This window comes from Lolium perenne, chromosome 6, assembly GCF_019359855.2.
Source record: "Lolium perenne isolate Kyuss_39 chromosome 6, Kyuss_2.0, whole genome shotgun sequence".
NCBI classification, from domain to species: Eukaryota; Viridiplantae; Streptophyta; class Magnoliopsida; order Poales; family Poaceae; genus Lolium; species Lolium perenne.
In genome coordinates this window covers 132041990-132064995 of record NC_067249.2, presented here as the reverse complement: position 1 = coordinate 132064995, position 23006 = coordinate 132041990, and the positions used below count along the sequence as shown (strand labels likewise).

The 23006-nt window shown below is 44.8% G+C and overlaps 2 protein-coding genes across 2 annotated transcripts; one reads left to right on the top strand and one right to left on the bottom strand.

Moving 5' to 3' along the window:
* Window positions 1-13676: 13676 nt before the first annotated feature.
* Window positions 13677-16995, bottom strand: LOC139829708 (uncharacterized). The gene is made up of 4 exons (XM_051360992.2): window positions 16300-16995; window positions 14974-15380; window positions 14552-14647; window positions 13677-14466 (listed from the first exon to the last, which is right to left on the bottom strand). Exons 1-4 carry the CDS (start codon window positions 16924-16926, stop codon window positions 14235-14237), a joined length of 1362 nt encoding a protein of 453 aa, XP_051216952.1. The 5' UTR covers window positions 16927-16995; the 3' UTR covers window positions 13677-14234.
* Window positions 16996-19066: 2071 nt separating this feature from the next.
* On the top strand, window positions 19067-19905 carry LOC139832498 (uncharacterized). The gene is made up of 3 exons (XM_071822273.1): window positions 19067-19257; window positions 19357-19564; window positions 19717-19905. Exons 1-3 carry the CDS (start codon window positions 19067-19069, stop codon window positions 19903-19905), a joined length of 588 nt encoding a protein of 195 aa, XP_071678374.1.
* Window positions 19906-23006: the final 3101 nt, after the last annotated feature.

Here is a 23006-nt window from a genome sequence, read left to right as displayed (position 1 = left end):
TGCATTGAAAAGCAAAAGATTAGTTTTACAAAGTGGGCAATGGAACCATGGTTTGAGATGATGGTGGAGGTTCCATTGCAACTGGGAATGTATTCACATAAGATTAACAACAAATGTTGTACAATGATTCTAGACTAGTTTATTACGTGTTAACCATAAAATCTATAATGGCTCTTGAGAAGGTAGGTGTACCTTTTTCCTTTCGTATATCAACAGACACTAGGCCTTGCTGTGAGTCTATAGAGGCCCAACGGTTGGGGCATCCTTTAAATCCCCATCTGGCAGGATGACTGGCCACTAGTGTCTACGATGGATTGTACGATCTGGCTCGTGACTTGATAAGAGAATCAGTCAGAGCTAGTGATTGACAAAACGGTGGGTATACGGGGTCGCAGAGAAGGACAATGATTGACTTGGATCTTATACCTAGCCTCACACCAAGATAGTGTGGACGAGCTCTAGACTCGATTGGCAACAAGGATAAGTTATCTTATGGGTAAACTAATACACATCTGCAGAGTGTACTGAATTGTGACTTGTCACTCCATGTTTCGAGAAGGAACTACGAACACGTTAGGAAAGGAACTCCACGAAATTCTGGTCAACCTGTGAAGACTGACGGACATAGTTTTTTCATAATAAAATAAACCTTTTAAAGAAATGGTTACGAAAACTTGCATTTTCCTACGACTTTTTGGTCTGTGGCTATAGCTAGTGCATGATACACCTATTTCTCTTATTGAACTTGCTGAGTACGCTCGTACTCATATGTTTCCTCTTGAACCCCCTGCTTAGATTTAAAGTCACCGAATGAGAAACTACCATGGAACTCAAAGACAAAGGAGTCAACTACAACAAGATGGAGAACCCAATCAATGAAGTCAATGGATTCACTTATACATCGGCTAGGGTGGAAATCTAGACTAGTAATAGAAGGGAACCATTTCCCTAATACTAGCACCTAAGTAGCTAGAGTTCTATCAGATTCCTTTAGCAAGCCAAGTACCTCTAGATCTAGAGTTAGCCATAAATTAGTGTACGAGTTGTTCTTTTGGAGCTTTATTTGTAGTTTTACCTCATTGTAAAGTAGGAGGCTATGTTGATCTTCTATAAACAGTTCGTGTCTACTTCTATAGACATGTCTTCGACTCGCATATGTTTTTGTTATCCCACTTCGAGGGATGTAATACTAGTGGAACGGAGTTTCATTGGTGTTATGTCAACGACTTACGTACTACAACATGCAGTGGTATGTTGGGTCACCGCAAATCTCTCTCTTGGCATGATGTTTAACTCCTATCTTTTCCCCATATGATTTAGTTGTTGTAAATGTGATCTTGGATATACTTGCAAAATACCACTGGGAAATATTTCATAATACCTCTTGTCCTAGGAAAATTGGCAATATATTATGAGATAGATATTTGTTGATCATCTTTACATTGGCTCTTGTGTTTAATTGTCTTATTTATTTCCATGATTTTGTTTTTGTTTTGATTCACATGTGTCTTCCTTGCATCTTATGGATCTAATTTGTTTACTCGAACTCTCTTAGTGTTTTATTAGATATGGGTAGAGTGATGATGCTACTTTTGTACATTTTGTATTGAAATGCAAAATCCTAAATAATGCACTAATCTTAGGGGAGGTCTCCTATATTTGTTATAATGCTGATTTTATGATCCTATCATAACATCGCTTGATCATTATCAAGTATTTGATTTTGGAAGACAAATCTTTTCTTTTCGGTACTTTGTGCCATCATGAAAAGTGGAGAGGGTTTGGTTTTTTGTTGGAACCTTTCTCTCTTTGGGAGTTGGTTATGTCATTCCTTGTTTTTGGTTTAATAAGCTTCTTATAATGAGATAAGTATTTGGAGTCAATCTTGTGTTGATTTGATTCCTTGATATAATTTGGACAACCTTTCTTTCTTGATTTAATTGGTGTTTTGTCCAAATTGTATCTTCCTTTGGTTATTGAAAGCCTTGTGCATGCATATTTACTTTATATTTATCGTATGCCATTCTTTGCTTTCTTTGTTCCAATATAGGGTAAACTCCATCAAATCCTAAATCGGCTAAGATGTGCATGAAATTCCATGTCATATATATGCACATATTTATGTGGAGTTTGTCATATATGTTGTAGTGTCTCTAACTTCTTTAGAACCAATTAGTTTGGGGGGCATATTGTACTTACCTTTGTGTTAGGTACAATGGAAATGCATTAGATGTTTGTCTCACTATTAAGGAATAAGTGGTGATTCAATGGTAATTTGAGACAAGCTAGGATGATCAACGAACTCTTATCAACTACATCCACACCAATGCTATATTGGTAACAAGTATCTTCTCATACATACTTTTCTATCATCCAACCTTGTGGTTGCATCTTGGCATGAAACTCTTAATTTGTAAAATGTTGTGCTTCTTGCAAAGATCTTAATGAAACATTTTTGTTGTATATGTAAGTAAACTGAGATGAGTACATATGTTGGGAAGTATATAAAATCATGTTCACGATTCATCCGTCTTGAATATGCATATCTAACAATTTTATTGTATATCAATTCCTCAAGCTTCTCACATGTGCAATATTGATGAAAGTGCAAATTGAGTTATTTCTGTCGATATCCTTTTATGTGGTACTTGTTGCCTTTCTAAAAGCATCCCAACTATCTTCTATCCATTGTTGATATTTGTGATGTCTTTGATGTGTTTGTGGTTGAAGTTCATTAATGTACAATAAGATAAAATTGAGCCTTTGGCCATGCTATTACGCAAAAAAATCTTATTGGTATATTGCATGACTTCATGTTGGACATCATGTTCTATTTGTTTTGTATCTATTTTGTGTGTACATGTTTATTTGTGTATAAACATCTTTGTGATATTGTCTACTCAGAGAAACTAATACACATGAGAGATGATACATATCCATTTGATATCTTATTCATTTGACGTGTGTTGATTGGTCATGCTAAGAAATATCATTCATTGAAGACTACGATGATGGTATTTTGTCATCCTTGTAATAGTCTTACATAATATGCTTTGTCATGCCTTTCACATATCCTCTTGGCTGAGCCTTTTATTATGTTGTCTCTTACTTATTGCTCAACCATTTGTTTGTTTCAAGTGTTAAGCTTAATTTTCTTATCTATGATATATTGCGAATGTTTGTGTTTTAAGTGGTAATGAGGGAGTGAGGATTTCATGTTATGTATATTGTATTCAAAATGCAACATTCTAATTTATGCATGTACCTTGGGGAGCTTCCTCATTTTATTTAATGCACTATTTTGCGGTGATCATATAAGTTCATTTCACTTGATATCTTTTATTTTGAATGATATTATGGGAGTGATGATTCCATGTTTGTACACCTTATACTCCAATGCAAATTGGCTATTTTGTGCACAACCCTTGGGGAGCTTCTTTATATTATTTACAACACTCTTCTTGATCTTATCATAATATCTATATTTCTCTTGGATTCTTATTTTTGGTTCAATTGCTTGCTTCATTTGTTGAAGCATCTTAACTTTGTTATCTTTTTGCAATCTTTTCAACTCGATATAGTTTGAATCCCTATGAGTATTCATCATTGGATGCATGAATTTGATTCCACTCGCAATACGAAAATGCACACCTTATGAAGGAACACTCACTATATTGACCTCTCTAGATTTTTTCTCACATTTTGGCAATGGATGCCAATGGGGGAGAAATTTGGAGGGTTTACGGGAATTTCGGCTAATATCTTTGCTTTGTGCTTAAGCATTTTCCTTTAAGGCTTTGTATCTTGTTGTCTTGCTTGATTGAACATTTAGAGGAAACTCCACTAGGCTTTGATTGCAATGTATGCAATGAAATTCAAGTTCATTCACACGTGCATATATTATGGGGGGTTTGTTCTATGTATTCAACTTATTGGTTACTTTATTTCCTTATATAACCCCCCTCAAAGATCATTGTCATAAATTACCAAAATGGGGGAGATTGAAAGTGCATGGAGCCCCATGTGTGATTTTGTTAATTAATGACAATCCCTATGGACTAATGTTTGCATCGAGTTATATTTGTAGGAGGTGCCCATAGGCAGTTGAACCATATGTTGGCTTCAAGGTTGCAATAAGAATAAATTGACAAAGATCAAGTGACAAGTATGTAATGAAGAAGAAGATTAAGTGAGATCGCATGTGTATCTTCAAGACATTAACATAATGAAGAAAGAAGTGATGAGGTGCAAGTTCAAGATGAGTCACCTCGAAGATATCATATTCTTGAATATTGCCATCCATATGGTGATCATGGATATGTGAACATGTGTCGAAGAAGAAGATCTCCTATAGTGGAGTATGGGGGAGCAATCCGCAAGATTTCATCAAGCAAGCACAATCAAGAAAGGCGTTCCATCTTGTTGCGGTCAAGATTGTCATCATCGAGCTCAAGTTTAATGTGCAAGGTTAAGGTTTTCTCTTGATAGGATTTCTTTCTTACCTATCTCGTGGTTTAGTTGGGAGACATATTTATAGGTTAGTTTCCGTACTATCAAGAGGGCTCTCGAGTGAGTTACTCGATCGTATCGTTCGGAGAGAGCTCAAACCTTTGAATCCTTGCATCATATGTCTTGGTTTTTATTTGGATCTTATCCATGTTGTTATTTAGATCTTGTGGTGTTTTTTATGTCAATCTCTAGCTCATCGAAAACGCATTCCGCAAGAATCACTTGTTGCGTTTTCGATATTGAAGTTTTCTCGGTTTCTCATATTGAGAGGTTTTACTCTAAAATCTATAGAAAAAACCTAACCCACTTTTTCTTAAGTTTATCACTCTTTGTATGGGTATCTCTTGTCATACTCTTTACAACAAAATTGTTTTCACCTAAATCCAAGTTTTCTAACTCAAGTTGTTGCATTTTCCATATTGGAGGTTTTGCTGGTTTGTATTGGTTTGTCTTTTATATATAAGTAAAACCTTTATTCATTTGTTTGTATCCTCCCTTTATGGACTATGATATTTATATGCATATTTTTGTAGAGCTCTTTGTTGTGATTTCAATGAGCACAAGATCATCAAAATCGGAGTCCGGATGTAAAAGTTCTTAAGGTTTTCGTATCGAGGTGTTTCGGTATTCCTAGGGGCGGCAGTGCTGCCCAGAGAGGGAAGCACTGCCGCATGTGGCAGCCCTTCCGGCCAGATATGGTCATCACTGCTGCCCAGGGAGGCACTGCTGCCTAGACGCGTTTTTGGTCCCCAACTGGCAGAACTCTGGGCCCAAATAGGCCTTCTTCCTCCTCTCATTTTTCTGGTTCTTGCTCCACACTTTCTCTCCTACATTGCTATTATTTGAGAGCTCCCTATCCCTCTCATCCCTCCATGATTTTTTCTCATATTTGAGGAAAAGAGAGAGGAGACCTAGATCTACAATCCCACCAATAATATTTCCCTCTTTGTGAGGGAATCTATAGATCTAGTTCTTGGAAGAAATATTATGTTCCCCTTCCTATGTGTTCTTCCTCTCTTATTCTCCCAATAGTTTTTTTAGCTTTGTTGGAATTTGAGAGAGAAGGATTTGAGCATCTTAGTGGTGTTATTTCCATTGCATTTGGTGCAAATGTTTGAGTTCTCCACGGTGATTCCTCGAGGTGAAAGTGAGAAGGTTGTTACTCTTGGGTTCTTGGAACCCTAGACGGCTTTGAGGCCTTTGTGGAGATTTCTTGGGAGCTTCCAATTAAGTTGTGGATGTGTGCCCCAAACTTTTTATAAGTCCCGATTTCCGCCTCAAAGGAAATCCCTTAGTGGAACCATGACCTAGGCCTTTGTGGCAAGGGGTCACTGGAGAATAAGGTAAGGCCTTTGTGGCGTTCGGTGTGCTGTGTGCTACCGCATTTTGGGTTGAGGCCTTTTTGGCGTTAGTATGCATCGAGCAACCACACCTCAAGGTGAGGCCTCTCTGCGTGCCTCGAGATAAATCATCGTCTCTGCGTGCCTCGGTTATCTCTATACCCGGGCTCTTTACTTATGCACTTTACTTTGTGATAGACTTCGTGCTTGAAGTTATATATATCTTGCTATCACATAGTTGCTTATCTTGCTTAGCATAAAATGTTGGTGCATATAGGTGAACCATAGTATATAGGTTTGGGCTTGACAAAGTAAACATTAATTTTATTTCACATTTGTTAAGCCCATCTCAGAAAAGTTTTTAACCGCCTATTCACCCTCCCTCTAGGCGGCATCTGTGTCCTTTCAGTTGTCTTGTATACTGGCTCGCTTGACCCTCTCTGCTCTGTTCTTCTCTCCCATGGAAGCCCTAAGAGGTCAAGCTCATCAATGGTTGTAGCCATGGAAGTTTGAGATCGATGGTTTTCTAGTGCCATGTAAATCCTTGAAGACGAGGAACAAGCGGGGATGGGTTCGTGGTCGCTGGATCTAGTTCCTAGGGCCCCACGTGAGCCGGGTTACCAAACGGCGACGCCGAATCGGTGGCATCTAGTCCACCATGGACAATTTTTTTCCTTGTGATTTTCTTGATGTTTTATAAATTAGTAATTTTTGTAACAATCGTGTGCAACTTAGCCAAAACACACGCGAGATGGTGTAATGTTTCCCTCGGAGTTTGCCACAAGTTTATGATTTTTATTTTAATCGTCTATAATTTTTATTGTAATGGTCGGTGATTTTGTTGTAGCTAAATTTGTAGCAAATTTGTTATTGTTTAACCAAATTTTCATACCCACAAACACATGTTTTTTGTTGTCGTAATAGTTGTCGATTTGTGTTATAATTGTTGTCGATTTTTATTGCGAACCAGACGGTACCAAAATAGTAGTTGTTTAACCACTTTTTTATAACATTACTTTTTAAAATTTTGTTGTGAAGATTTTGTTATAATAGTATATATTTTGTGTAAGCAGAGTGATTTTTTTGTTGCTATACTCGGTATAGTCTGTCTAAGGGGTGGTATTTTTGCTGTAAATATTGGCGTGCCCAAAGAGATATACCATTCAGTTTAATTGGAAGAGAGTAGGACTGCGGGTTGAGTTTCCAAAATCAGAGGGACAGAATGCAAAAATTACGTCGTAGTTGATTACGAACATCAGATCACCTTCTTACAATGCGGACAACGACCGATTTTTTTTGTCTCCCCCTCAGGCAACCGACGCCTAGCGTTCACCAACCTAGAGGTCGCGAGCTTAGAATCCTCTAGAGGTTTTGAACCAATTTCCTTGGATACAAGGGAGTAGGGACACAAGCTGGTGGTGATCCAGTCTGAAACTCCATAATGGTGCATCAATAATGTGGATCACATCGGGTAGAACGTAACCACAATGATAATTTTTTTTGCAGGAAATAAGATATATTAATCAAGAAAAGGGATCCATCCTGATTACAAACTAAGCGAGCTTCTTCTAGAGCTGAACGAAGCCAGACTCTAGTACATGAATTTAAACGACCAAAGCGAGCCAAGCAGTGACTCACTCCATTAAGAGATCTATTAACATGAACGAACTTGCACACTCTGCTACCACTAAGGTATTTGACCACATTAACCAGCGCAGCCATATGCGAGCGATTCGGCCCAGTATCGTTGATCATTTGGATAGCTTCTAGACAGTCACTCTCCAGCAAGATTGGCTTGTCCGTCCATTGCAGGGCAAGGGCCAATCCATTCACACAAGCTCTCAACTCCGCTTCCAGTGGATTGGTACAGGATGGTATGGACCAGCAAGCCGAGACAGAGATCATACCCACATCATCGCGAAGAATCATCCCAGTGCCTCCAACACTCTCCTCATCAGTCCATGCTCCATCAACATTTAGCTTGGACCATCCCGGTGGTGGCTTGGTCCAAGTCTTCAGTGCGGTTTGCGATGATGATGTCGCGTCTCTTAGACTTTTCTCCTTTGATTTTGTAGCATAAGCGATGACAGATTTTCCTTTTATCGGATCCGTCATTGGGTTCTGTTTGATGCATAGCAGAGAGTCCAAATAGCTACACAGAAAACGTCGTGAGGCTTCGATGGGTGGCGCAGGCTTGTGATGCACCACCTCATTACGGACATGCCAGACGCGCCACCAGGTCATCATCATCATCATCATCATGAACTTGGTCAAAGGCCTGCAGGATCCATTCTGAGCCATTGTTCTTGATGCTCTCAATTGCCGGTAAGGGCCAGGCTTCCTCCATCGCTCTCCACAGGTCCCGCGCCATGGGCATCTGCATAGGGCATGGAACGTATCCTCGCGTTCCATTCCACAAACAACACAAATATCAGAGGTCACAATATTCCTTTTCAATTTGTTATCCCAGGTAGCTAAACCGTTAGTCACAACTCGCCAAGCAAAGACGCGTACCTTTGGGGGAGCAGGGCACCTCCATACTGTGTCCCAGACATTACGACGACCGTCTGGTGCCCTGCTTGCAGCACACATAGAAGTGCGATGAGTTGTATCCCACGCCAGTTTGTACGCGCTTTGAACCGAGAAGAGGCCCCTTATGCTGGGTCCCCAAGCAATGACGTCCTCCTCGTTTTGTACTGACATGTTAATCTTCAAAATCTCATCAACGTCAGGGGCGCAGAAGTGCTTGCGCCCTAGCTGTTGGTTCCAAGAGCCATCCACAGAGATCAGCGCCTCCACGCGTCGAAGACGACATTCCCCTTTGTGCGAGATTGGTTGATACGAAGGAGGCCTCGGCAACCACGGATCACGCCAGATCCTCACCTGGCTTCCATTGCCGATTCTCAACACTAAGCCTTTTTTTAGGAGCTCGAGTCCGTACTGTATTGCTTGCCAAGTCGTAGAAGCATTCCCAACAAACACAGTGTCCTCAAGACGCCCATTAGAATAATACCTTGCTTTTAGAACAGTAGCGCAAAGGCTCTCTGGTTTGGTAAGTAACCTCCAAGCCTGGCGTGCTAGAAGAGCTTGATTAAAGAGCCGAAAGTCCCATTTAGGGTGTGTGATTGCATCCCAAGATTTTCAATGGGTCTTCCTCTTCCCCTTGTCTGAACCCCACCAGTAGTTCCTCACCATGCGATTTAGATCATCACACAAAGCCATAGGTAATTTGAAAACACTCATAATGCAACTCGGAATAGATTGTGCGATTGACTTAATGAGTGTTTCTTTTGCAGCCTGAGATGGAAACGAATCTCCCCACTCCAAAAACCTTTTTGTAAACCGAACTTGCAGGTTCTGGAGCCTACCCTTGTTCATCCTCCCCTGGGGAGTAGGTAGGCCCAAATATTTCTCTTTAAAGTCTGATCTCTGAAGTTGCAAAGTACCTCTAATTATATCTTGTGTTTGCACAGGACAAGCTTTACCAAACATGATCGAGCACTTGTTCAAATTGATCAATTGCCCCGTTGCACGTGCATATGTGTTTAACACCACGCCAATTCTCGCAGCTTCTTGTGTCTCGTCCTTGAAGAATAAAAGTGTGTCATCCGCGAAGAGGAGGTGAGAGACACCTGGTGCTCTAGGGCAGACTTTGCCCGGTGTAATTGCCTGCTGAGCCACACCTTGTCGAAGCAATGCAGATAAACCATCAGCCACGAAAAGGAATAGGAATGGGGAGAGAGGGTCACCTTGTCGTAGCCCACGCGACGGTGCAAACGAATCCAAGATAGCTCCATTGAATTTAACCAAGTACCTCACCGTGGTGACACATGACATTATCCAATGCACCCACCGATGAGAGAAGCCTAACTTTTGCATCGCTTGCCTCAAGAAATCCCAATCAACCCGGTCATACGCCTTCGAAAGGTCCAGCTTATAGGCACAAAAGCTCCTCGGCGGGTCCTTTTCCTGTTGGATGTAATGGAAGCATTCGAAAGCAAGAAGGGCATTATCGGTGATCAGCCGACCTAGCACAAAAGCACTCTGATTTGGTGACACAATCTCATCCAGGATGGGTCTCAATCTATTCACTAAACACTTCACCACCACTTTATATATTACGTTACAGAGACTTATTGGTCTAAAGTCCGTCACTTTCTTTGGATGGTCAACTTTGGGAATTAAAACAATCGTAGCATCATTGACACCTGCGGGCATAATACCAGTTATGAAGAAAGCCTTGACTGCAGGGATGATTTCTTCCTTCAGTAGATCCCAATTGCGTTGGAAGAACCTTGCTGGGAAGCCGTCAGGCCCTGGTGCTTTCAAGGGTCCAATTTGAAACAGTGCATCAGCTATTTCTTTGTCTGAAAAATCTGCACAAAGTTTGCTATTCATATCCTCCGTTACTTTACATTCCACCAACTCAAGAACCGGGGTAGGGTCAATGGATGGATCAGATGTGAAAATGTTCTGAAAATAATCAGAAACAAGATTCCCCATGCTCTGTTGCTCTGTATGCACAACACCACTATCATCAATAATTTGCTTCACCTTATTCTTTCGTGCGCGCCATACAACCTTACTATGGAAGAACTTCTTGTTTCGGTCCCCCTCTCGTAGCCAATCTATCATCGATCTTTGCAACCACATCATCTCCTTCCTGTAGAGAAGCTCATTCATGCTATCAGTCACTCGACGTATCTCTTCTCTGTCAGCATTCATACTCATAAGTTCCTCCAATCTAGATCGTGATTTTTCTAGTTGGGCTTTCACACTGCCAAATTTCTACTTGCTCCACGTTTGGAGGTGTTGCATGACCTTTTCAAGGCCTGCACGAACTTGGCCCAAATTTGATTTAGGCCCAGCTTCAACCCATGCATTTGAAATGTGGTCGGGTAGGCTGGCTTCCCGCTCCCACATGACCTCATATTGTATTCTATTTGGTCTCCTCAATGGCTCCTCTTCCTTCTCACAGTATAGAATAATCGGACTATGGTCAGAACAAGGAGACACCTTGTGTACTACCCTAGCCTCCGCAAACATGTTCCTCCACTGATTATCCGCGACGGCTCTATCGAGACGCACACGAACATTGTGTCGGCCCTTCCTTTTGTTATCAAACGTGAAGGGTAGACCCGAAAACCCCAAGTCCACTAATCCACACATCTCCAGCGTATCACGGAAAGCAAGCATCTGCGACTCAGACCGTGGAGTCACAGAGAAGTGCTCGAAAGACCACATCGCCTCATTAAAGTCCCCAAGTACACACCAAGGTAAGTCGGACTCATTCTTCAGATTCTGTAGCATGGTCCACTTCTCATGTCGATCTTCAGTTCTTGGTTCACCATACACACGTCAGCCTCCAAATTGGCTCCATGTCCGATGCCCTTACGGGCACGTCTATATACCTCTCGCAGCTAGATATGACCTCTACATGCAGCTGATCACACCAGAACAAAGCAAGTCCGCCACTTAAGCCCTCGCTGTCTACACCAGTGAAACCTCGCAGTCCCAATCTGCCACGGAGTCGTCTAACCCTCTCTGCTTTTTGTCTGGTTTCACTGAGGAACACTATACGCGATCGAGTATCTCGTACAAGATCGCACAAATCTCGAACTGTCGGGTTGTTCCCTGCGCCCCGACAGTTCCAACCACAGCAAATCATTGCTCCTGACGGGGCGCGCCGTGCGTCCCCGTCAGTTGATCAGCGGTCCCGAGGCTGATTGCCTCCAAAAACTCCACACCATCCATTGATCCAATTGTTGCATAGTCCTGTAATTCAGACGTCACCCTTCCCCTTTTCTGATAGATCACATTGTCCTCGCTTGCATGTAAAACAATTGCGCCGTTAATATCTAACGATTCTGCTTTCTCCTCCGTATGGCTCGTAAGCCTTTTGCCCAAAACTGATGAGACCTCAGACATAGCTGTATCAGTACTGTTTTCAGAAGGCGCCCATGAGCTCAAGCCTCGCAGGGGTAGTGTCATGACCGATCTACCCACCAAGGATGGATCTCTCCTCATAGCAATTGGTTGCACAAAAATAGCCGGTGTCTTATCTGGCTGCTGTACGTCCTCCAAGGCAGGCATGTCTAAAGGTTCAGCATGATAGAGCTTAATCCTCTGGTCGTATAACCTCTCTATGATTTCAGCCAAAATTTCATTTGGGTACTGCACCTGTAACGCACGCTGTAGCACCGCCAGATCCATGTCAGTTCTCATATCTCTCTGTCTTTCTCTGCTATCAAACCCATGCCTCAAACGAACTGTCCCGGAATGTTAGCTAGACACCACTGGACCTGCCTTCGTTTGTTATGTGACGCAAGCTGGCCCAAGGTCCCGGACTTGTTATAGCTGATTGAGAAATCCAAAGCCTCTCCTATCAATATGTTAGCTCTCTGATCAATGCTGAAAAACACTATCTTCTCACTAATGGTCAGGCAAGCTCTTAGACTATACGTATAGAGCTCAACATTATTCATCTCCTGATTAGGACCAAAACCCACTACTGCTCTTGGATAATTTTGAACACTTTTATCATAGTATTTGTTCTGAAGTATTGCTTCCCCAGGATCCGGTGGCTCCTCATCAAGTTGTAACAGTGGCACGCCAATACTGAGGGTATCATGTCCCAACAGAGTTCTCACATGATCTTTCACATCAGAGCCCAAATCAGCTTTGGTAGCTTTGGCAGACTTGAACTCCGTAACTGCAAAGCATACAATCTCTGCTACAATGGGCTGAGTTTCAGTCACTGTGATGATCCAACTACCATCTGCAGTCCATGGCTTTGATTCCACAGTACCTAACCTGCATTCACCACTACTGAATATCTCAATTTCAATCTGAGGTACCTGGACAAGAACCTCCTCCGAGATCCCCTCTTGCCGCACATCCTGCTGCTCCTCAAATTGAGGAAGTGAGGTCGCCGGCCGAGCCGACCCCTCTCTTCCTTCCTTCACGCCAAGGGCGTCCTTCTCCCCTCCTGAATCCAGCCCCAACAATCCTCTAGCCTTCACACGCATCAATTCCAGGCACTTCCGTTGATCGCTTGATTTCCGGAGAATCCCCAAAGCGCGCTGTCTGAAACTGGTCCACTCGGCCAAGCCGAACTCGCCGCACTCGATCCGCACACCCAGAGGAGCCGTGCGGCCTTCGGTGGTCGGAGCCGCCGCCATCCAACAGGCTATCTCGCCGCCGCCAGGTCGCCCTGCCAGTCGCGAGACACCGAACCGACGTGGGGCCTGTCTCTGTTTTTCTCTCGTAAACTTGTCACAATGATAATTTTTATTGGGAGAAAACAACAGGACTACAAGAGAAGATCAAGTGTGAATGCTAAAAAATGCATGTGGTATGTACTGTTCACCAATATATTCATAGCTTAAGTTGATTCTCGGTTCCTCATGGGAGGAAGAAAAAAATTGAGAAGGAATCTAATTTGTATGTGCACATCTTAGATGCAATTGATGAAATTAGCATTGGAATTACTAACACTGAAGTTGTTGCTCTGTTAGAGGAGTTGCTGACAAACCAATATGCCAACAATACCACAAGTTAGAAGTTTCTTTCTTCATAGGGCCATACATGTATGCATGTTTCTATCTTATGTTAGCGCATTCAAACCAGCGCTCAATTATTCATAGTATACATCCATAACAATAAGAAGAGAAAGAAAAGCTATTGGAGTTTCAGTTGCAAGTGTTGTATTGCAAAATAATTACGATGGTACACTTTAATATTCAATAAAAAAAACCGTAGCAACACACATGCAAGTTTCCTAGTCTATTAAAATTAAGTAGCTCGCCTATATAACTAAGTAGAAGAAACATCTTGATCGGAGGAGCTATGTATGACATGTCAATGGCTTCATGTGGCAAGCACGCAGCAATACTCTGATCCTGTATCACACCACATCAGTTATGGCATCACCACAGGACAAGAAGAATGACACGGTAGATAGGGGAAATACTTATATTTGCATGTATAATACTACTCCCTCTGGCCTCCAATACTTGTGGCAGATTTATGCAGAATGTAGGCTAAAATCTGTGTAGGTTCATTGAACATGTGACAAGTATTTAGAGCGAGAGAGTACCAACCTATACAGCGTTGTTACTGCAAATACAGTTTTATATCAGAACTTCTCGGGTCAAGAGAATCTATCTATTCCTCATAGCACAACATTCAGCAGGTCCACCAACTAAAACATCAAAGACAGTGATATACCCTGCTTTTATACTTACTAAATATGATACATTTCTTCGGCTCCAGCAACATGTTACAGCCATCATAATAAAAGTAATCTTTCAAGCATTACTTAGGAATAAGAGAGCCCGGAGCCCAGGACCAGTTCACAAGTCAGCCATTGGAGATCTTTTTTATTTAAGCACTGGTCCAAAGGAACACCTTGCCACAGCAATTTGCACAAGCAAGATGGCCAACTTTATATGGGTGTGCAGATAACTGGCATGGAACGGATGTCATATATTCACTCCAAAGACATGTGTTTTTCCGAGCCGAGAGGCCACTGTCATTGACATCAACTGAGATAATATCTATTGCCTTACTCATGTTTCCAACATATAGGTCAGTGTCGTTCCAACCCCAGATTACCCTGCAACCAATGAATCTTGTTCGATCAGTTACATGAACAAATATTCATTCAAGATCAATGGAATAAGTGAGACGAGCTGTCATACTTGAATTTATGAAGCAAACTGCCTGCCTGGTTATGCTCATGCGACTTATCAAAGTCATCCATGCTAAATACTCGAACAGTACCATGAAGGCTGTGGCTGCATACGATAAGAAAAATGTCATTTGAAAGGAAATAATCCAGAAGAAAAAAGATTTTATCATCCAGATGTCAGTAACAGCGCAGAATATTTTAACACTGAAGCTACACATTACAGCAGATTGCAATGAAATTTGTTGATCTGCCAATCAGAAATCTAGCAATATATTGGCACAACCCGCAAATAGTCTAACAGCAACTTATATTTATTGAGTCTAGCCATGACATAATAGTGGTTCAAGAAACATGTTTTGCAAATCAAAGAGGGAGACCTTCTGTTAAACAGCAAGCTGAAGAAGAGTAGGAAAATGGTTAGAAAAAGAGTACCTTGTTATTGCTAATATGCAGCCACTAGGTGAGAAATAAGCTGACTGAACAGGTCCGTCAAGTTTGAAAACCTTCAAGCTATCTGGCTCCTTCGTTTTCATACTTCTCACATCCCATATACAGGCTGTTCGATCCCTTGAACTGGTAGCAAGCATATGTGTGTTCTCCGGATGAAAATCTATTGAGTTGATTCTCTCGTCATGCACATCCCATTTGGTTGATACCTTACCCACACGCTCATCGAAAAGTGTCAGGTCACCATTTCCATCACCAAAATATAGGCATCTGACACGATTTTGTGCTTGACAGAGCGAATAAACAGGAGATTCACACAAATGGACCATATTAAAGTTCTCCTTCTCAAAGTCCATAAGACAAATTTCACCCTGATAGCTACAGCTGTAAATCTGGAAGCCAAGTATATGAAATACACAACAGAATTAGAATTACAATTGATACCAGACGTTCAAAAAAATATACAACATCTAAATAACTATTTGTGCATGGGAAATAGGATAAATCCAACCTAATTTAGCTACCTTGACACATGATTAGAAGATGCACCTATGGATTACTCTGACGAGGAGTCCAAGAATTACAATCGCCTTTTTAGATGTTGAAAGCTTTTATCAGAAACACACTCCGCATCAAGGAGACACATCTGAAAGAATTCAAACCCCACACCCTACATCTAGGATACAAAGAGCCACATAAAAGAATGAAAGAAAAACCAGTAACCGGAAGGAAGAAATATTTCGAAACTGGCAACAATGAAGATTATCTAACCTAGAGGTGATTGGCTGCTCAAGGATGACAAAATCAATATAAGCATGACAATTAGACCTGCCATCTTCCATCTTCACCCACTGCCCTATGTTGTCCTGTAACCACTCACAGATAGAGCCACCCAAACAAACCCTACTGCCCGCCGATCCCCACACCTCATGTAGACATCGCCACACCTCAGTCAATTAACTCTTACTATCCATGAGCCAAACGGGGTGAGTCAAGTTATCTAATTATAGTCCTTTGTTTTTCGGCCAAAACAAAGAGTTCCTTCGATCAGTTGACTTTACAAATACCATGATACATGGCAAAATTTATAATAGTGACTACAATTCTAAGCATCGTTATCCCGACAAATGACTAACAATAACCCAAATGATAAAGGTTACTCGCTTTATCATAAACAACTTCGATTTGTACCTCAAACTAACACGAGCTAGTGAACCTATGCATAAGTATCAATCCACCCAATCGGGAAACACACAGCTAGATACTCTAGTTCAATCACAAATGAAAAAAGGCAGCGGTTCTCTAGTGTACCTTCTGTGGTGCCGCTTGGTGCGCCACGATTGCCGCCACACGGCTCTTGTGTGGCAAATAGCGGTACAGCACGCCTGTACCGTCGCCATCCTGATCCTCCGAGACACCGTCGACGTCCCAGAACCCAATATTCCCGAACTTGTCTCCCGCCGCCACCACGGTCCGGTCGACGAGCGGAAGGACCCGCATCGACAGTACACGGGAGGTCACCACCCTCCTCACGTGCGCGGGTTTCAGCACCAGCTCCTTCCCGGCATCGAAATCGTCCGCGCGAGTCTTGGCCTCCGCTGGGGAAGACGAGGCAGCCCCAAGGATGGAGGACGCAAGGGAGGATGAGAGGTGGGTGCCTCCGCCGTGGGGTTCCGGGAGGAGGTAGGCGGGAGAGGGGCCGCTGGAGCGGAGTACGATGGAGCTGGCCAGGGGCTCGGGCTTAATACCGGGCTTCTTACCGGTCTGCCCGGGGGGACGCCCGCGCCCTCGTTTAGGATTAGCGGACCGGATGGCGGCGGAGAGCTCGTCGGCCTTGCGGCGGACGGATGCAAGCATAGCCCCGTTTCGGCGGATGTTCTCCTCGCGAAGGCGCTCGTAGTCGGTGAGACCATCTTCGAGATCCGGGGTCGACGCCATTCTTGAGGGAAGCTTCTAGATTATCGAAGCGCGGCCGAGAGAGGGGGGAGGGAAGCGTGAGCAATGGTGGCGGATTTGGCGAGCGGTTCTCCTCAGCCTTTCTGGGGTATCCAAAAGGACTAAGGTAATGGCGGGAAGTACTGCAAAAGCGGGAAAGAAACGCGGGAGAGCCGAAAACCAACTTTTTTTTTTTTTTTTTGCGAACCAATACTTGCATTACTCAAGGGATATCAGAGATTACAAAATCTTGGCAAGTGTCTCGTAATCCCTCCGGACCGGATAGATGCCACAATTCCGTATGCCTATTTAACCTAGCATAATTAGCCATAAAATGACTACTAATATTCTGAACTCTCTTAATATGAGTAAAGCAAAAGTGACGATCCTTCCGCAAAGATTTAATATCTTCAACTAGAGTCGTGTAGACTGACCGATCTATGTCTTCATTCCGTATCATTTTGACTATCTCCAAACAATCCGTCTCCAAGATCAGGGGTTGGTTACACCACTGCATCGCCAAGGATAGACCCTCCCTTACAGCACATAGTTCCGCTTCAAGTGCATCTCTACAGTTACGTAGTTGTCGACAAGCCGACAAGATGATGCTACCATTGTGATCACGGACAACCATCCCCGCACCTGCATCTCCAGCAGTTCCGAAGGAACCATCAGTATTTAGTGTGTACTGGCCAACAGGTGGTGCAATCCACTGCGAGACCGTGTCCCCTGCCTTGTGATTAATAGTATGAGCATCATCAGCATCCATAATGAATTTACCTTTCACCATATCTTCGCCAGAATGATATTTGATTTGTAGCAATGAATCCATATAGCACAGCAAGAATTGCCTAGAGGCTTCCATCGGAGGAGGCTTTTTACCATGTACAATTTCATTACGGATGTGCCAGATGCGCCATAGAGTCATAAGGACTCTACATATGCTCCCTTTTTGCAAGTTCCCAAGGAGAATAAGCAGCCAATCCGTTCCACTATGTTGTATAGATTGTAACTTAGGGAGCGACCACTTTTCTGCCGAAAACCAACTTTTGATTTAGGATAACTTAAAAAATTCTCCAGACAAAATCTTTAAAAGGTTCGACTTGATTAATTTGGATTGGGCTGTGGACACACAAACGGCTGTCCGGCCATTCTTTATCAGTTTGGGTCAGGAGCATGTCCTGACGCAAATATTTGAAAAATAATGTTTGATATATAAATGAAATAATTTACATAATGTAAATTAGACGATAAAATATAAAATAAAATAAGAAAAATCATAGTCCTCCTTGCTGAGGTTGATGAAGACCAGCGGACCAACTAGTTGTTCAATTTTGGGGTTGTGGTCGAAAAACACTGGCGGGTTGTTGAATCTTTCATGAAATCATTGCTGCAATAGTCCTCGCGGCTACTCGTCCACATGGATCATGATTTGATCTAGAGCTTGAAGCAAATATGGGAGGTGGGACAAGGTGGTTCTGATGGCTAGGAGGGGTATAGCACGGATCAAAGCAGATATGCCATAAACGACGGTGGTGGTTGTTGCAGGACTTGGCGCCTGCGATGGCCGCGCCCCAACGTTGCCAGCGCGTCGCGGGTCTTTGCAGAGCAAGATGAAGAGAACATCTATTTCGCTTTTCTACTGTAATCGGGCAGGTTTTTCTACCCAGCAGCAAAAGCGGGAACGAGCCTTACTTGCGAGCTCATAGCATCTCCACTCGCCCTCACCAAAGGCCCTCAATAGGCGATTTGGGGGCGCCGACGCGAAAACGGACGCCCAGCCATGGCCCCAAATTTGTTTTTCTGCCGGCACGGCCCAATTCTCCGTCCAGCGCCCCGAGGCCGAACCCAATATATAGGGGCTAGCGGGGGCGCCGGCGCGGTGAGAAAACGCTGTGGGCCACGACGGTCAATTGCCCTGTTCGCCTAAAGACCATTATCATCGCCGCAACCACCCCTCGCCACGACGGTCAATTGCCGCCGGTAGGAACCGACTCCACCGTTGCATACAATCCGCCGCAACCCTCACCACCTCGCCGGCCCTTCCCACTGTCGCCATTCACCCGCTCCCGCCACCACTGCTACCTCCATCCCCACCACGCTCCCACCTTGCATGTGAGGTGTTTGACTATTTGTCAAGGCGATGGACTCAGACGAAGAGGACGTCATGGCCGCGCTCATGGACGAGGAGCTCGCTATCGCGGCTGCTACCAGGGATGCCGCTGGAGACGACGAACATCTGGCGATCCCCATCTCCCTCTTGGCCATGATCGTCGAGGAGGACAAACGGACCATTGGTGGCTCCGCGCTGGGGCGCCGCAAGAGGAAGCCAATGTAGAGGATAGAAGGCTACTTCATGCTCTACGTTGACTACTTCGCCGATGATCCACTGCATGGCGATACTGTATTCCGCCATCGTTTCCAGATAAGTAGGGAGATCTTTCTGAAGATAGTCGAGAATTTGAGGGAGATCGACTACTTCAAACTGAAGAGAGAAGCCGTCGGCGAGTTTGGTTTCTCGAAAATTCAGAAATGCACGATGGCTCTTCGGATGCTTGCTTATGGAATTGCAGGTGATACACATGATGACTATCTGCACATGGCAGAGTCCACGGTTCATTGCATGTATAGACTTTGCAAGGTAATTGTGGCCGGTGTTTGAAAATACCATCTGCGCACACCCAATGCGATAGACACAACTCGGATCTTGGCACAAAATGCATAGAGAGGTTTTCCTGGGATGCTTGGCCGAATGTATGCACTGGGCATGGAAGAACTCCATTTGCACATCAGGGCATGTATAGGAGACACAAAGGTGCATGCAGTGTGATGCTTGAGGTAGTGACTGACCAGGACCTGTGGATTTGGCATGCGTTCTTCGGCATGGCAGGATCACACAATGATATCAATGTGATGCAGTGCTCCGATGTGTTCCAGAAGCTTGTCGAAGGCAATGCTCACTCGGTGCTGTCGTGGAAATGACCACATTAGGTGCTACAGGGTGCAACACTTCGTTCATGCAGGAGCAAGGAGACGTAGCCATCTGCGGAGCGAGGTGCACAAGACGCAAGGTTTTACCTAGAGTCAGCCCCTCCGGAGAGTAAAAGCTCTATGTCCTGCTAGATCTATTACTTAGTGGAGAATTACAATGGGGGACTCAATCGGCGGCTACGCCGAGAGCAATGGTGGTGAGATGTGATCTTACATGATGTGTCCTCTAGGGTTTAGCTCGGGGGTTTATATGGGCACCCCCGATCTAGGGTTACATGATGATAAGGACAAATCGTATCAGTTACTACAAATTCGGGATACGTTATCCCGTTGACAAGTTATCGTCTCGTCAGTGCCTACAGATTGTAGACTAGGGTTTTCGTAAAGGAGTAGAGGACAAGTAGATCTCGAAGGTTCGGCCGGAAAAGTACTCGACTGCTAGAAAACTAGGGTCGTGTTGACAATGAAATCGATCCTCTCATTCTCCCTCGACTCCCCCTTATATAGGAGGCGGAGTCGAGGGTTTCGTGTTGTACAAGTTACAAAGTCCGGGAGACTCTTTCAGTTCGTCCTGTAATAATTACAAGGTAGTATTCTTATTGCAACTCTATATTTTCAAACTATCTCTTAATTGGGCTTCCGGGCTTCATAAACATCGAGTTGTGGGCCTTCAGTAAATCCCAGGTACCATCTTCGGCAGGCCCATTGAGGAGGCCTATGTCACCCGTGCTCAAGTAACTAGATCTTCAGTCGCATGGGCCTCCATTCCAGTCGCCACTTTAAGCCCAGTCGCTCCAGGGCTTTAGGCCCAGTCCCCCTTGCCGACTGGATCTTCTTCTGGGCCTTCTCTCCTTCGGCGAGTGAGACTTATGATGCACCCCCTTGGGCATATCCCCATCATTAGTCCCCGAGCGCGCTGGTGATGAGGCACGAAGAGGTTTGGCGATGGGTCGAGGCGAATCGACGGCGGGCTCCTGAAATAAAAGAAACAAACGGGACATCGGCCCTTAGTCGTAACGAGCCAGTCGGAGTTTTCCAGCCGGCGCATACCAGTCGACACATGTCAATCGGTGTAGATGATTTGTTAAGTACCAGTCGGCGGAAGGCAGTCGTGTGAGCCTATCGACGCATGTCAGTTGGCGTGAATCGTCTAGGGGACACACATGGCGGTTTCAACGGCTAGTTTCACGTTGACCGAGGCACAATCCGTTGCTCCGTAGTTGACCGTTGTGTTGGATGTGACGGGTAACGGCTAGCTAACGGCCGCACAGGTGACTCCGCCGCGAATCTCGGCCGTTGATCCTCAGGCACCGATTGCGGAACGACATTGAACGACGAATCTCCTTCCTGATTCGGGGCGAGTGGAGAGGTATAAGTAACCAATCCATGACCTAGCGAGGACCACTCCACCTCACTTCTTCTTCTTCTTCTCCTCCTCCATTCCTCTGTCTCTTCGCCCACAACTTCCAATCCATCCTCCTCCGAGCTCTAATCGTAGTGATGGCAACGAAAGGGTGGTCGAAGTCCAAGGTGACCAAGGAGGCTCTCCTTCCGTACATCTCCGCGGGCATCATCCCTGAGATGAACCGCGAGAGGTGGCGGGTGCCGGCGGCGAGCGAAACGAAGCCGCTGCCAAGGTCGGGGGAGTTCGTGATCTTCATGAGCTTCCTCGACCGCGGCTTCGCGGTGCCGACCTCGGACTTCCTACGATGATTACTCGCATTCTACAACATCAAGATCTCCGATCTCGGTCCGCACAGCGTCCAGCAGATCTCGCTGTTCGTGGCGCTGTGCGAGTGCTATCTGGGTGCCTGCCCTACTTCCCACTCTGGGTCTCCATCTTCCATGGGCGGGCGGCTCAGGTGAGAAAGAGCGATCAATCGCTCGTCCTGAACGGGGGATCACCTTCCAGGTGAAGTCTGAGGAGGCCTTCATCGACATGGCGCTCCCGAAGAAGGCGCAAGTGCAATGGCGCAAATACTGGTTCTACGTCAAGAAGCATACTTAGAAAGGCGAGGTCGGCATCCCTTAGTACTCGCCCGAGCCGAGTGTGCCGCCGGTGACTGAACGTGTGGTCGCTACCGCGCGAGCAGGAGGAGGTGGTGAAGGAGATGTGGGTGGCGATCAAAACACTGAAGGACTCAGGATTGACCGCCGCCAACCTTTACAACTGTTTGCTCGCCGGGCGAATGATCCCCTTGCGAAGCCGGGGCCACTACATGTGGGAGTACCGGGGGCAGAACGACTGCACCCGCTCCACAGTCGCCGAGTGGACCGAGGCCGAGTACCGGAAGGCGCTCGCCAAGATCACCACGGCGAGTGGAGGAAGTGATGAAGTGGTTCCCCTCTGAGACCGGCGACTTCGACATTGCGGAGGTGTTGCGGCTGATGGAGCTGGTCCGACCGTATGCCGACCGCATGTTGGCAACATCGGACCTGGAGTCGCACATCACCAGCCAAACCGCCCCGGAGGATGTCGATAAGGAACATGCCGAGGAGAAGCCGTAGGACTTCCCTGCTGAGCGGTTATTCCACGTTGTCGCCAACAAGATGCTGACAACATACCATGTTGTTAAGTACGTGCCAAATTTTACCTACGGCGACATGGGCGTGGAGCCAGTGATCAATCCCAAGGCCAACGCCTCTAATAAGACAATGTGCGCCCGTGAGTCGACATGAGCGACTCGGGGATCTTTTGAGTAATGATAATAGTATGTTTAATATGTACATTTTATACCTTGTGACTTTTTGGCCAAGTCCCCAGTCAACTAGTTCTGGTCGTCGAGGGCGACTGTGTTTTTTTTTTTTGGCTTGTGTTGGTCGTTGTTTGTTAGCGTGCCTACTCGTTGGGACCCGAGGGGCCGATCGCTGGGTGACCCCGATGAAGGCTCTCTCGTTGTGAATGTTTTCCTGTTCGAGCTGCAGCTTCGTTTTGCGAAGTCCTCAGTCGCAGTATGTAGTCGTTTGTGCGAGTCGCTGCTTCAAAGGCCGAGGAGAAAGGCGAATGAAAAAATGCGCTGTTAGGTAGCGTGCCACTCGTCGTGGCATGGTGAGCCAGTCACGTGGCGACCCCAAAGGAGGTTCTTGACTCG

Excerpts from the sequence above, each read along its gene's own strand:
- LOC139829708 (XM_051360992.2), bottom strand. The coding sequence starts at position 16,926 with ATGGCGTCGACCCCGGATCTCGAAGATGGTCTCACCGACTACGAGCGC. Across the intron at positions 14,648-14,973 it reads TGCATATTAGCAATAACAAG|CCACAGCCTTCATGGTACTG; the intron begins GTACTCTTTTTC and ends TATCGTATGCAG. Across the intron at positions 14,467-14,551 it reads AGTTTGCTTCATAAATTCAA|GGTAATCTGGGGTTGGAACG; the intron begins GTATGACAGCTC and ends CATTGGTTGCAG.
- LOC139832498 (XM_071822273.1), top strand. The coding sequence starts at position 19,067 with ATGGACTCAGACGAAGAGGACGTCATGGCCGCGCTCATGGACGAGGAG. Across the intron at positions 19,258-19,356 it reads CGCCGCAAGAGGAAGCCAAT|GGAGATCTTTCTGAAGATAG; the intron begins GTAGAGGATAGA and ends CCAGATAAGTAG. Across the intron at positions 19,565-19,716 it reads GCATGTATAGACTTTGCAAG|GGCATGTATAGGAGACACAA; the intron begins GTAATTGTGGCC and ends TTTGCACATCAG.